Below are 15,708 nucleotides of genomic sequence, written 5' to 3'. Positions count from 1 at the left end.
CCCGCCCCCCCTCGCCCCCACCTCTTCCACTCACTGAGCTCCCAGTAAGCTGAGCTGGGCCTTCATTCCCAAGCAGGAGATTGGAAGAATCTTCTCTAGGAGATTTTACCTCCCCAGGAGAAAAGACTAAAAGGATACTGACAACAGGGAGTTCCCCATAAAACTGTTAAGCCAGACCACCCTACACAGTAGACAGACATGATCCATGTGCTTAGAACTTTTGGGCAGCTTTTTTTTTTTTTTTTTTTAATCTCCCAGTCATGTATGAGAGCAGGCAATCAAGAATTACCACACATCCAAGGAAAGCATTTAGTATGAAAAATAAATATTAAATAGAAAAAAAAAGCAACTAGACTAAAAAGAGAGACTTTTTTTAAAGCTGCCATTAAGATCCTCAAAAAGATAAAGCATCCATGAAATAAAAACTATAACATTTTTAAGAAAGGACATCCTGAAAATTAAAAAACACTTACAAATTAAAAATCTGGTAGCAGAAATGAAAAAAACTCTTCAAAAGTGTTAGAAGATAAAATTGAGAAAACGTTGAAAAACATATTAGAGAACCAGCCAAGGAAGGCCAACATCACAATTATGACAATTTTAGAAGTAAGAAACAGAGAAAATGGAGGAGATAAAAACAATTTTTTATAATCCCAGTCCCAGACCTAAGGATTATTAGTTGCCAGATTGAACAGTTGTATGAGTACTCAGCACAGAGGATGAAAATAGACCCACAAGATACATCAGTTGTGACATGTTTACAATACTAGGATAAACATATGATCCTATAGGATTGCATAATGAAAATAAACAAGTCACATACAAAAAGTAGGAATCAGAGTGGCTTCAGACTTCATTACAGCAGTACTAGGAAGTTAGAAGACAGTGAAACAATGCCTTTGAAATTCTGAAAGAAATTTTGTCTAGCTATAATTCTATAGCCAAACTAGCCAGCGGGTAGAATAAAACATTTTTAGGATATGCAGAGTCTCAAAAATGATTTCCCACACACTTTGTTCCTGCCCAAATAAGAAGTAAACCAAGAAAGAAGAGACTAGGGAAAAATCATGGGAGAGGGGTCAAAGGAATTCCTGCAAGGATGATGGAGGGAGTGCCGAGGAGGACAGCTGCATGTCCTGGGTATCGGGCAGCCAGTCCAAATTGGAGCAAGGCAACAGCTTCGGTGCAGACTGCTTCGAGAGGAAAATACTTGATATGAATGAATGAATATATTACGAGTGGAATTAGACCACACATTAAATTAGGGATAAGTACATAAACAATTAAGCAAATGAAAGAAAAGTGACAATTATCAGTTATGCAGTATTATAATTATGTATTGCTTCGTGACAAATTATCCTACAACTTAGTGGCTGGAAACAACAATAAACAGTTTCTGTTGGTCAGGAATTTGGGGGTTTTGCTTGGGAACTCTCACAAGGTTGTGATTCAGTACATCGCCTGAAACTGCAGTCTTCTGAAACTTTGAGGCTGAACAACCTGCTGCTGGCTACCACATGAAGAATCGAAAACAAGGTGGAACATCCTCCTAGTAATGTGCTTACTGTTGATCTGACCAAGTTATAATGGAACTGCATGGAGAAGGGAGGTTGCAAGTGTGGCTTTGTAGAATAGGGTAACTACTTCCAACGTAAAAGGTCAATAGTTAGTGCCTAAAAACCTAACATGAGGTAGCAATATAGGCATTTTTCTTTAGATATGCAAAGGTTAACAAAAAACCAACTGAGTTGGAAGTGTTTTTCTCTGGCAAATGAGGGGGTCCTAGGAAATAATGTTTTACTTCAGAAATTATGTCGCCTTGTTAAACTATGCACATGTATAACTCTGATAACAAGTTAAATTTAGATTAATAAAAGGCAGTCATAAAAAGTAATAAAGTAAATATGGATGAATAATTATAAGTTGTCAGGATAGAGGGAGCAAGTCTTTCTTGGTATGACACCAAAGGAAGAAATCACAAATGAAAAGATAGATTTGGTAGATTTCACTTCATACTAATCAAAAGTTTCTGTGCATTAAACACAAATAGGTACAAAAGAGAAAGTCGAACACTAATCCAGGAAAAGAACCCTGATATACAAGCCAAAGGGCAGGCAGTAAAATGTAAACTGTTTCAATCTTTCTAAAAATGTTAACTGTTTTAATGTGTCTCTAGGGCAGTTTAGCAAAATGTATCAAAGCTTGAACGTGTATGTATCTTTTGACCCAGCAATTCCAGTTCCGAGAATTGATCTTGTGTGACTAATGAATCTTTGGTGTGCACAAAAATTTGGCTATTAGATTTAGCTTTAGAGTTTTTGTTTATAATAGAAAAAAAATTTGAGACAGTTGAGATGACTAACAGTAAACATGTAGTTATAGAAATAAAGTGAGTGGTATGTTTTCACTATACACCTGTACCACTTGTTTTATTTCTGTACCTCTTAAAAATTAGAATGATGAAAAGCATATATTGGCATATAAAGACATTCATGATATATGTTTTCTTTATACTTTTTTAGATTATGTAAATATATGTGCACATGCACACACATGTACACACTGTGATTCAGGGTATTACTGTTTATTTTTTTCCTTTGGGGTTTATGTGTGTGTGTTTTGTCTTTTGTGTTTTTCCACTTCTTCCAGGTTTTTAACACTGGTATTTTGCTATTTTTTTGTAGTCAAGGAAAAAAAACTGAAGGAGTTTTTTTGGTTCATTAAAAAAAAAAAAAAAGGAAAGTGCAAAGAAGAAAACAGTAATCATATTCTCACCACCCAGAATTAACCACTACTAACATTTGGCATATTTGCTTTAGTTGTTTTTCTTTCTGAAAATTTTAAAAATATAACTAACAGCACCAAAATATTAACCTTGGTCATCTATGAGTTCATGTTGAATGATTGAATAAATAACAAATAGGACTCGGCATAGTGGCTTCCTCTAAAAGAGTACGGTATGGAAAGAAAGGATGGGGAGTGACTTTATAGTGGAAACACCTGGAAAAGACTGCCTCAGCCTGGTGTTCAAGGTCAATATCAGTAGGGATAAGTCATGTTGATAGTGTGTCCCCTTGATATGATGTGATGAGAATGGCCCTTCAGCTCGGTGATCTTCTCAAAATCCATAACTCCTGTCTAGTCAGGAGAAAAACATCAGAGAAATCCCAGTTGAAGGTGTTCCATAGAATGCCTGACCAGCACTCCTTAAGACTGTCAAGATCATCAAAATCAAGGAGAGTTTGAGAAACCATCACAGCCAAGAGGAGCTTAAGGGAACATGACTCAGTTAATTTGGTGTCCCAGGTGAGATCCTAGAACAGAAAAAGGACACTGGGGGAAACTAAGGAAATCTGCATCAAGTCTTGAATATATCCATATTGGTTCTTTAAGTGTGACACATGTACCATACTAGTATCACTGATGTCAATATACTAATGTCAATAAAGGGAAACTGAGTGCAAGGGAGAGAGAAATTATATCCTTTCTTCACAATTTTTTTGGTAATCTAAAGCTTTTAAATACAAAGTTTATTTTTCTAAAGGTGTTCTAGCAGATAGCAGCTGGGCTTTTGAGCAGGCGAGTTGAAAAGAAGTTGTCTGTGATCGTCAGTACCGTGGCGGAAATACAGGGAGAGACCTGACTCCATCTGCCAGTGTACATGACCTCACTTGTGCCAGGGCACCCAGTTTAGCACAGATGCTCTCCACTCTCATTGCCAGGCTCTTAAACAGCAATGAACCCCACTAATTCTGTACTACTTTAAGACTGGGTATTTTGATTAAATATGTTTCACAGATTTGTGTGAAAAGATTACTGAACTGTGGATAGCAGTGAGAAAACTGGGCCAGAAACCAGGGTCCCTGGTTACCTAGTCCTGGTTCTCTTGCAAACCAGCAGAGTGACCCTGGGCCAGTCACTGAAGCTCTCTGGATCTGCTTCCTCATCTACAGTATGAGAGGGTTGAACTGGAAAAAAATTTCTATGGTAACTTGCAGTTCTAAAAATACTGTGATTCTAAATTAAGATTTAGAGAGAGGCGGTGGCACCACAAATAATGGAATCTGTGTTCCTAATTTATTGGTCCCTAGTCAGTGGTACTAGACTGCAAGAGTCATTTTGAAGATCACTCTGAGCCTTCTTTAGAATTCTCATCTTTCTCCCCATATTCTTGGATTGGAGATTCAATTTAGATTTCCAGTTTTAGATAAGCTAAAGGGATTCCAACTCCTTTGTTTCATGGTTTAAGAAACTGGGCTCCAGAGAGATTATGGTTTGTTAAAATCACAAAACTGGTCAGAGGCAGAGGCCAGGTTTTCTGACACCAGGTCGAGAGCTCCTTCCACTGCAGTGTGCCACTCACAGAATATGGCCCATCTCTCTGGAGTGCCACCAAGACCTCATGTGTTCTGTCTCCAGAATATTCTTGAGGGCACTTGTTTGCTTTCCAAAGCCTGTGTCCGTCAGTTCCAATTCCCGATTGTGGGAAATGTGACTGGGCTTGGGGAGAGAAGTCATTCCCCCCTTGAACTTTTCCTCTTCTTGAACTTTTCCTCTTTAAGTCTGAGAAAGGGAAATCACAATGTCATTTTTTCTTTCCTTTTCAGTTCCATACTTTACCTTTCTCCCCTGGTAATTATATAGCCAGAGAGTATCTGTCTACAGAAGCCACGTGACTCGGCCAGCCCCCAAAGGGTTAACACTCCCAAATTATGGGACTGGGTTGACAATAAACAGGATGTCCTCCAGAAATTAAATTTAAACCACTGTGACTCAGACTGGCCCATCCCCTCCACCGGATCGTTGTCTGGGGTTATTATCGGTGGTTAATTATACCGTTGGGTTTAGCAACAGTGCGTTGGTCAGTTGGGGCCAAACAAAGGCAGGCTCAGGGAGGAGGGGATGTGGAGGGAAGGGTGGGGCCAGGGGCTGGTAAGCTGGGTCTGGTACAGCCTGGAGCGGGAGGTTTGAACTGAAGAGCCTCTGCCCACTCCAGAGAGCAGAGTAGTAAGCATGGCTGACTGAGAGCTTCTTCCAGAGCTTGTCCCCAGGGGTTCTGGGCACAGGTCCTACCTGGGGTGGGGAGCCTACCCTTTCTAGAGCTACTGGGGTGCATTGTGTTGGCTTTCTAGCCTGGCTGCTGCGCTTTTCCTTCTAGAATTGGAGAATCATAGAATGTTCAGTGTCTTGGGGAGGCCTCTCAATGGTCTTTTTTAATCTACTCATTTCACAGAGTAAGAAATGATGTCCCAGTGCAGTGGTTACCTGCTGGAGCAGAACCCGCATGCTGGAGGTGGAGGCTGGGCTGGTGCTCGAGTTTGGACTCCTCTACTCATGACCTTCCTTCTGTTATGCCAAGCTGTCTTCCATTTCAAAGTGGGAGTCTGAGGCTCATAGCTTCAAAGCAAGTCCAAGGCAGATTTAACGCTGGGTTTCAGATTCTTCTCCAAGTTAGCTGCATTTGAATTCTGTCAGTCTTCTGAGGGAAATAACCCAACCTGGTCAGTCATCAGTGTCCCTGTAATTTGTCCTCTCTCCCCAGCCTCCCAAGATGCTCTACTGATCCACAGTTTGTCCCTCTTATAGAGAAGTAGCAAAGCACCTATATAGACCACAGGTGATTTCAGTGGTGTTTTCACAGATGATAGCTGTTACAGTGAGTCTGTAATTTCTGACTTTGCTGCTCCTCTAGACACAAGGTTTTAGTGATTGTTATTCACACAGTGCCTCCCCTCTCCTGCTCTTGCTTTTTATTTATTTATTTAGATTTGGAGTCTAACTCTGTCGCCCAGGCTGGAGTGCAGTGGCACACTCACAGCCACCACAGCCTCAACCTGCTGGGCTCAGGCGATCCTTCTACCTCAGCCTTCCAAGTAGCTGGAGCTACAGATGTGTATCACCATGCCCAGCTAAGTTTTTTGATTTATTCTAGAGACTCGCCAAGTTGCCCAGGCTGATCTCAAACCCCTGGGCTCAGGCAATCCTCTCATCTCTGCCTCCCAAAGTACTCAGATTAGAGGCGTGAACCACCACATCTGGCTTTTTCAATGTATTTCAATGACAGTCACTCTGGGGCAGAAGGCAATGCCCAAGAACCTGTCTGATATTATCTATGGGAAGGTCTCTCTCTCTCTCCTAGAAACAAACCCCGGTACTGATGGTCCTTCACCTACCAGGGTACATAGTACTGGTAGCAAGCCACTGCCACTCTTCCTCAGCCAGTTACTGCAGCTATTCTTTCTACCACATCCTTCCCATTTCTCACAGTTGCCCTCTTTATCTCTTTCTCTCATAGGATTCCTTTCAAGATTGGGCAGCCCAAGAAACAGATTGTTCCCAAAACAGTGAGTAACCCGATTGTTTCACTTGGAGACTTAGTTCTGTGTCACATGGCCTTTGCATAGAACCAGAGCTTTGACCCAACATGTCTTGAGGCTGGGAAGACAGCAGCCTCGGCCTCATTCCCATTCCCACTCATGTGGATCTAGAATCTTGCGTAGATGGGCTTGGAGGTTCTCCTTTCCTGAGTACGTCCCCCCTCCCTCCCCCCCAGGTCGACCTGGACTCTCCCCGTCCTTGGGCAGGTGGAAGAGATAGATTACACAGATGTAGAGGAAGGTACTACTTCTGACCAGTCTACCTCTGGGCACTGGCCTGGGCTACACTTTTCCTAAGAGGCTCCTGAAACATAGACCCCCGCCAGAAACATGGCCAGGCCTTTATTTCTGGCACTTAGCTGCAGAAAAGATCAGGAAGTTTTTCTAGATGCCCTAGGTGGACCCCACCCTTTTTTAAAGCCTGCAGTTTTTAGTCTTATTTTATCTTCAGAATAGGAGAGGAAGAGAATCAGATTTAGAAGGTTAGAACTGAAAGCCCACAGAGATCATCTAGTCCAACCTCCTGCATTTTTCTGATGAGGAATGCAAAGCCCATGGAGTTTCTGGGACTTTTTAAGGCTATAAAAACCCTACACTGCCAGAACTGGAATTAGAACTCAGGTTTGAGCCTCTGGTCAGTACTTTTTCCCTTGCTTTATGCTGCCTCGGGCCATGAAGATCTCCTAGGTTTTGGAATTCTAGTTCAGAATAGACTCTTCACCTCCCTCAGCAGCAGTATGAGTGGTCTCTTCATTTTAACATGGGAGACCACAGCTGCAGAGCCTCTCTCATGTGGCAACCCCAGAAGGCCCAGCACTGTCCATATGGTGGAGGCCCTTGTCTCTATCATCCCAGCCCTTAACAGTGCTCTTTGTCTTACTAACGTCTTCTCTCCTTGGCTGAGCTCTCAGAACTACAGGAAAGATATTACTTGAGCTTGGTGGGAAGTTTGGCACACATCTGACCAATGGCCCCATCTAGGTCACTTGAAAGGAAATGGGCCTGAGTTAAAAGAACCGTCCTTACTTCATGCAAAGGCAGGTTGCTGGTTGACTCAGCGTTTACCTCCCATACAGAGACTGACCATCTGCGGAGGCCCTCAGCCGAAGCCCAAAGAATCTGGGTGTGCAAATGTTGGGCTCTCCCTGGCTGCAGGAAGTGGGAAGGTGTGGCTTTGAGTCTCCAGAGTTTAATTCATGGCAGAGCTGAAAGGGAAGTAGTTTTGAGAAGGGTCTTTTATTCCCAATGCTCACTACAAAAAACAGGCAAACAATCAGAAAACTCTCCCAGCACCCTAACATTTATCGAAATGTCCTTTGTTCTCCACAGAAAAGTATAGGCTAGAATGCAGTTCCCCACTTGTTTGCCAGAGTTTATAGACAGAAAGATCTCTGGGTCCCTTAATCTGAGGAGAGGTAAGGACTTCCAGGAAAGGGCAGATATGCACACGACCTCCTCTCTTCTTCCTTGTCTCTGTCTCATTGGTGATGGAGTTGGGGCCCTCCATTTATGGCATCTGCTCCTGCAAATAGAATACTGTAGGAGTTAAGAAGTCGGGCTGGCAGCCTGGATATCTCTCTTGGCTCTGCCATATGCAAGCTGTGGCCTTGGGATCGTTCCTTAACCTCCTTAACCTTAGCCTTCATTTTCTCATTTGTAAAATGACATAATAGACCCTGTGTCACAGATGTCTCATGAGGCTCACACAGGGTGCTACATATGAGGCACTTAACGCAGTGTCTGGTCTGGCACATACTGAGCCCTCAGTAACTATCAGCTACATTACAGGAAACTGCTTGATTTGACTCACTTTGTGAGCCATCAAGGACTCAGCCTGTCCCAAGTAGTTAGATACCCCGATGCAGTGAAGTCATCAACTGGGCCTTTGATCTCTCACAAGGAATCTCAACCGAGCTACAGCTTAGAGTGGAGCTTCCTTGGCTTATACCCTCACACCCCAGAGGCACTGGAGTATATGTAGCAAGACCCTGCCTCTTTAGTCTCATTCTCACCCTACCCTCCCTTCACTCCGAAAACAGGCCTGGGCTGTACAGTTGTCTCAGTATCTCTGGCAGCTGCCCCCGAACAGTGGTGACGCACTCTGTTGTTCTTGCCCAGGCACTTGCAGGGAGGGCAGCAGATGTGGCTGCCTGGGTTACTGGAAGTCATGGTGCCCCTGTCATGGGAAGAAATGCTCATGTTATCTTCAGGGAGTTTCAGGAGGTTTTTGGCTCAAGGCACCCAACTGTCAGACACAAAGAAAGCATTGTGTCTTCACCCTCACTGTTCTCCTATGCCCAGGTTATTTTTTTTTTAGTTGGAGTCTCACTCTGTCGCCCAGGCTGGAGTGCAGTGGCACGCTCCCGGCCACCGCAGCCTCGACCTGCTGGGCTGCGGTGATCCTTCCGCCTCAGCCTTCCAAGTAGCTGGAACTACAGGCGCATGCCACCACACCCGGCTAATTTTTTGATTTATTGTAGAGATGAGGTCTCACCAATTTGCCTAGGGGGTTCTCAAACCGTGGGCTCAGGCAATCCACTCACTTCAGCCTCCTAAAGTACTGGGATTACAGGCTGAGCCACCAAGCCCGGCCTATGCCCAGGTTTTTTTTTTTTTGGTTTGTTTTTTTTTTTTGAGTTGGAGTCTCACTCGGTCGCCCAGACTGGAGTGCAGTGGCCGCTCCCGGCCACCGCAGCCTCGCCTGCTGGGCTCCGGCGATCCTTCCGCCTCAGCCTTCCGAGTAGCCGGAATTACAGGCATGCGCTACCAAGTCCGGCTAATTTTTTGATTTATTGTAGAGATGAGGTCTCGCTGCCCAGGCAGGTCTCGAACCCGCGGGCTCAGGCAATCCACTCACCTCAGCCTCCCAAAGGCGCGGGATTACAGGCTGAGCCACTGAGCCCGGCTTGCCCAGGTTATTAACGCACATTCCATTATTGCCAAGGCTTTGGCTGGAATGGCGTGTTCTCTGCTGAGGCTGACCATCGGACCCGAGTACAAAGACACCCCCTCCCAATCCTAAACTTCCGCCTACTCCCCTCCTGCTCCCCAGGCCCATAAAGTGGCTGGAGCATCTCAGTGGTGAGAGAAGCAGCCGCACTTCCCTGCATTACCTGGAGGGTGGAAGAGCTCTTCGAAGCTGCGTTCTACCTGTGCCTCCAAAGCAAGGGTTACCCTGGGTCTTGTGCACAAGGAAAGCACACACCGAGATTCCTCGCCAGATGGGCACTCTGCGAAGTCAGGGCAGGAAGAGTCCGGCCACACAACCGCTCCACTTGAGAAGGAGTTTCACATGCCAAGTGGCAAGGCCTCAGGCTCATTAATCTTCCCTAATCCCGTTGGGTCATATGGAGGGGGAGCCCAGAGCATCCCTTGAAGGAGGGACTTCCCAGGATGCTGAGGGTTCTGAGCTGCTGCAACTTTGCTCAGCCCTGGGATCAGAGCCCGGCCTGCCTGATGGTTTCCTTTTTCACCTCACCATGAGTGTGAGTTTGGGTAGGAACTGAGCCTCTTCATTCATTGAACAGATACTGAGTTCCTGCGCAGTGCCAGGGCCTGACCTAGGCACTGCGGAGAGAGCCGTGTACAGCACAGCCCCTCCCTCCCACCCCAGCTGTGGGGAATGGATGCAGGGAGCAGCCAAGGGTAGTGCCTGGAGCTTGATTCTCCCTGCACTAACCTCGCCAGCCTGGCGCAGCCCGTCCTGGTCCCCTGACAGTCCACACACATGTGTTTATACTTGTGTTGTTGACTGGGGTCCAATTGCCTTTTTGGCAAAGGCATCAAGCATTCAAAGATGTTCAGATCTTTCCTGTTTGGCTCTTTTCCTCAGAATGCATGCACCTTGGAATGAGGCTCCAGTATGTCCCCTTATTCCCAGAGCCATTATCTAAGGGACTGGAATTCTGGCAGTGCCCCTCTTGAGTCTTTCTCCAGTAGAGGAGCAATATTTCGGGACCAGTGCACTGTAGCCCCCACCCCTGTCTAGCAGGGAGCTGAAGTCAGCTGTCAGATGGCCTTGAGCGGCATCAAGTAGAAAGAGCACACCCACCCCCACCCTTGTCTTGCTGTTCAGCTTCCACTGTGAGACTTTGAGTTTCCAGTCTTCCAAAATGATCCAGCCTAGTTGGAAACCTGAAGTCCCTCCCTGTGCAAGTCCATGCAGTCCCCAGCCATGGAGGCCAGGTGTTCTCTGACATCCCACACACATATCAGCATACTCGGGGCATTGCAAAAGAGAGGACGAGGGCCGGAGGCTGTGGCGCTGGAGTTCAGCATGTGCTCGCGCCTCCCCTCCAGCAGAGCACCTACTGTGTGTTATCTCTCTAGGAGAGCCTGATTCTGGCCAATAAATGCTTTGTCTCTCTGGAAATAAATACTTTAGTATGTAAAGATGCTGCTCAGCTGTCACATCTCACGAGGTAAAAAAGGAGATGTACCTAGAGCACTGTCACAGTACCCAGGACTCCACACTTAGCCAAAGCCGGGGCTCCCTAACTACCTGTTTCCTGTGTGCTTGGGGCAGCGACTCCTCTTTGCTAGAGGGTTTCAACCCAGCCTTCAGCCCCAGCCCACTCTGCTTCTCCCAGTACCCTGGCAAGCAGGAGAGGCACAAGGAAATGAACACTGAGTGAGCATTGGTATGGGCCAGACACCTTGTGACATGCTCTACAGGCATTGCCCCTTAATCCTCAAAACAAGCCACCAAGGCTGACATTGTTATTTATCCCCCTCCCCCCAGGCTGACATTGTTAAAAACTATTTCCTTGTAAGCCACCTAAAATTTATATAGGGTGTGACTAAATGACATTATCCCATTTTACTGAAAAGAAACTGAGGCTCAGAAATGCTAGGCATTATTTTAAGGCTCCACAGCCAGTATAAGAGTTCATGTCTTCCCTATTCCTGCTCATTCCTCTGATTCATATTCCTCCACAGCCCTGCTGGAGAAAGGACTAAAACTGCACCAAAGTGCAGACTTTCAAGGGCCTGGCGAGTCTCCTTCACCCCAAAACAAATCTACCTGCAATTGCGCTGGAGCCTTTTCATTAGCCTTTAGCTAAGGCTTTGGTTCCTGCAAACTGCAAATCCTCTGGGTATACGTAACACTTAAACTCTTATCAAGCATATGTGCTTTAAGTAGGAGTGAATTTTGAAGGTTTTTTTTTTTAAGAGTGACTTTTGCTGGCTCCTAAGGAAGGTGACGATGAAAATACTGGGTTCCTGGGTGGAGAAATAGTCAGTTTGCTGAAAAGAGAAAGAAAGATTGCGGGATGGGAGGCTGGAGCACCCATGGTGAATTTACTTCATAATTTAATGTAAGGTTCTAGATGCTAGGATCATCAAGTGAGAAAAAAGACCATGTTTTCCTGCCTCCAAATTGCATGGTTCAAATGAGGAAGGCACAACTGTCTCCCTATCTCCATGGAAGGGAGACTGTCATGCCCTGAGGGCTGTTTGTGTCATTCCCTCTGCCCCTGCCCTCCATAGAGCCCACCATGTTAGCAGTTATATGTAGATCTGTCTGTTGTTTATCTCTCCCACCAGGAGGCACAGGTCTGTTTTGGTTACCAGGGTATCCCAGCAGCAGCTGGCAGAATGCATCACACTTAGTAGGTGCTCAATAAATGCATGTGGGAGGAATGAATGTTTAAATTTGAAAAAGAAAAAGAGTCGGGCTCGGTGGCTCAGCCTGTAATCCCGTGCCTTTGGGAGGCTGAGGTGAGTGGATTGCCTGGGTAGGCGAGACTTCATCTCTACAATAAAATCAAAACATTAGCTGGGCGTGGTAGCGCGTGCCTGTAATTCCGGCTACTCGGAAGGCTGAGGCGGAAGGATCGCCGGAGCCCAGGAGGTCGAGGCTGTGGTGGCCGGGAGCGGCCACTGCACTCCAGTCTGGGCGACCAGGTGAGACTCCAACTCAAAAAAAAAAAAAAAAAGAAAAAGAAAAAGACCTGAACTAGGAGTCTGGATTCTAGCCTTACTCTGTTGCTAATTCGCCCCATGTCCCTGAGGAAATCACTCTCTTCTCTGGGCTCCAGGCTTCTAGCTTGTAACATGAGAACTGTTCTGTCGTTCTGGGACTGTGTTGAATTTATGTAAACCCAAACGAGGAGTGCTGAGGTCAACCAGCTTAGAATACACTCATCAGGTCAGTGCTGCTGGAAGGCAGTGGTGGTGGGAGCAGTTTAGCTTGGTCAGTGTCTGTAAACAGGCCCTCTCTGACCCTCAGCCTGAGGCGCACGTGAGTCGGGATCTAGGGCTCTCAGTGGCAAGAGTCTCAGAGAACAGCCAGGAAGGCTTCTTTCTTAGGTCGCAGTAGACATCTTTTTTCCTTTCGGTAGAATTACATTTATGAGTAAAGGCAGTGGAGCCAGGCCACCTGGGTTCAGTTCCCACTGTGCTCAGACTCTACACATTGGTGTGACCTTAGGCAGGGTAATTAGCCTCTGTCCTGGTGATCTTGTCAGTACGTGAAGGTTCCACCCACCTCAGGGATACATCACGGAGATCTCCATTCACGTAGTGAGCGCTGTGGAAATGTGTTAGTGCTTTTGACTTCTCAGCAACTCAGATCAGAGGTCTAGCAGGCCATCCTCCGACGGCTGCTGCTCTGGCCAGGGAGCTGGGACTGCCTCCAGAAAGAGAGGCCTCTAGCCTAGTCCTCTTCATCTGCCTCTCAGGCGTCATTGGCTTTGTGAGACTCCATTTTGAGGCTCCACTTTACAAATAGGAAAGTTCAGGTGTTGGAAGATATTAGACTTTCTTAACTCCATCTTCCACTGCAAGTGGCAACATTTGCTTCGGAACTCACCCGTTCGGTGTCAGTGTCCCTGGCACTGGAGAAGTCTGATACCAGCCTTTCCCCATCCACCTCGAGCCTGGCAGTAGGCAGGTGGCCCTACGAGGAAAGCAAGGCCTGAAAGGAGGTGACCTGCCTGGGTCTCGAGCTGGTAAGTGGCAGAGACAGCCCTAGCTCCAGACCCGCCCTCTTCCTCTGCGCCCCACTGCCTCCCGAGAGCCAGTGACACTCTGAGCACCTTGACTGCCCAGGCAGAGAGGAGGGCGCACAGCTAGCGCCTGACTCCCAGGGAAAAGAGCAGAGCCTTGATCTGCCACGCTTGCCAGCCTGGCCCACTGGGCGGGAGCCTTCTTCCCTAAATCAGACACTTAATTAATTTGGGAACACAGGGGTACTGTGTCATTAATGAGCTGCTGGTGCTTGTGTGAACTGGACGGGGTTGTTTGCAGGCGGGGGAGGGTGTGGAGAGAGCTGCATCAGGCTGGGAGACTTTTTCCACCGCGTTGTCACTTCTCCGATGATTGAGTTATCTCTCTTGTTGCAGGTGGAGAGAGACTTTGAAAGGGAGTATGGAAAACTCCAGCAGTGAGTGTCAGACCCCAGAAGGATGAGGCGGGAGTCGGGGAGGGGCAACGCCTCCTGCCAGGTCTCCATCCAGCCTGCCTCATCTGCTCACTGCCCTTCAGCAGGCTGCTCTTGTCCCGTTAGCATCCTGGGAGCCAAGGGCAGCTCCGGGTCGCCAAGCTGCCAGAAGCTGCCCCCAGCAGATGGCCGTGTGAGAGTCGTTAACTCATAGCCTTTGGGCGTCTGGCCTCACACAGAGCTTGTAGTGGCACTTCATTCAGTGGAAGAAGTCCCTGTGGAGAAGGGCCCCTTCTCCCTGGCAGACATTCCAGAGTATCCACTTGGGCTTAGCTCGGTAGAGGGAAAGAACGGGGCCCAAAGCAGCCTGTCCTCTGCCTTGCAGGCTGGAAGAGCAGACACGGAGGCTACAGAAAGACATGAAGAAGAGCACTGATGCCGACCTGGGTAGGTGGCTTGCCATCCTTACAACTGTCTTGGGCAGGCAGGGCAGAGGTGGACACCCTCAGCCCCTCTGAAGTCATGCTCAAAGGACTCCCAACCAGTGTCCCTGAGAAGTAGCCTGAGGTCAGTCCTCACCAGCGAGATCACCACGTCCTACAGAGCTCCCACAGCCCCACTTTGGGTGTGAGACTCTCCTGGGATTCCAGCTAGGGCAGTACCACAGCCAGAAGCTTCTAGAAGCAGATGCCTCCACTGCCTCAGAATCTGAGCCGCCAGCTCAGGCTGTCCAGAGAGAACAGGCAGCACATTCCCTCCCTGCAGAGGTGAGAGTCCCTGGCCTGATGGGACTGGCTTTCCAGTGCCGGCAGGAACAGAAGCTGTTATGTGTTTAAGTAAGAGGCTGGGCTAAAGTCCAGGTCCAGAAATACCTCAGGATAATTCTGTCATCACAAAGGACGCTGAAAGGCCCGTGGTGAGTGGGGGCTCCCAGATGCCTGGAAACAGCTAGTGGCCCTGGGGAGGTTTCTTGCTGAGGAGTTCTTGTTTGAAATGAAGAGAATCTAGGCTCAGGAGCCCAGGGACAAAGGCAGCTGTGGAGTCAGGGAGTACTAAGAGACCTCACTCACAGGCCATGTCCCAGGGAGGAGGCCACGAGCGGCTGGGAGTCATGAAGAAGCGCTCCTCGAGGCCCTTCCTTGAGGCCTTGACTCTCCCCACCCCAGAGCACCGAGCACTTGACCAGAAGCTAAACAGAAGCTCCGACTCTCACTGTGTAGCCTTGGACAACTCACTAAATTCTGCCTCGGTCCCCCTACCTGGAAAACAGGTAATGCTGGTGCCGCACTGACTGGCTAAGAAGATGAAGTCAGCTAACCAGCATAAAGCCCTGAGAACAGCTCCTGTCAGTGAGTGCAGCTCCTGTTGTCATGGTCATCCTTGTCGGTGGTGGCAGCAGCAAGGCTCCTGCTGGTGGCTCCTTCTTGGGCTCCAGAGGGAGGGACACATCTACGTATCACTTTAGGATGGGATCTGAATGAGACTTGGGTTTGGCAAAGACTGACTGAGCACCCATGTGTGCCAGGTACTCGTCTTAGTGCTGGAGAATCAACAGTAAAGCAGGATGGGAGCTTACCTTCGAGGAGGGGAAACCTGCGAGAGATCAGTAAGTAGGCATTAGAGCGTCAAGTAGTGGCGAGTGCTGTGAGGAAAAATGAGGTAGAGGGCAACGGGGTCAGGGAGGCCTTCCTGAGGAGGTGCCCTTGGGCAGAGTCCTGAAGGAATGAGAGAGTAATCCACACAGGTATGGCCAAGGGAAGAGGGCCTCAAACAGGACAGCAGGCACAAAGGCCCTGGGGTGGAAGCAGCCCCGCCTTCTGACCAGAAGGTTTAGAGCAGTGGGAGGAGAATCAAGAAACCACTGAAGTCCACTTAGCCATACCACCCTCATAGTAGTGTTGTGTTCTGGTTGTGGAGCACTTGAGCAGTTTTCTTTTCTTTTTTTTT

General features: G+C 47.5%; 1 protein-coding gene across 2 annotated transcripts in view; it reads left to right on the top strand.

The window, feature by feature from the left end:
* BIN3 (bridging integrator 3) overlaps positions 1–15,708 on the top strand; it is a 47,623-nt gene that overhangs the window by 16,196 nt on the left and 15,719 nt on the right. Inside the window, exons 2-4 of one of the 2 annotated variants that reach the window (XM_008063555.2) lie at positions 6,296–6,344; positions 13,724–13,764; positions 14,147–14,208. In XM_008063555.2, coding sequence (XP_008061746.2) covers positions 6,296–6,344; positions 13,724–13,764; positions 14,147–14,208 — 152 coding nt within the window. The remainder of the gene's footprint in view (positions 1–6,295; positions 6,345–13,723; positions 13,765–14,146; positions 14,209–15,708) is intronic. The other variant, XM_021715257.1, reaches the window with a different exon arrangement.

Source organism: Carlito syrichta, unplaced genomic scaffold (genome assembly GCF_000164805.1).
Source record: "Carlito syrichta isolate Samal-C Ts95f unplaced genomic scaffold, Tarsius_syrichta-2.0.1 Scaffold306946, whole genome shotgun sequence".
Lineage (NCBI taxonomy): Eukaryota > Metazoa > Chordata > Mammalia > Primates > Tarsiidae > Carlito > Carlito syrichta.
Note: the sequence above shows the minus strand (reverse complement) of the source record. Positions and strands in the feature narration are given on the sequence as shown.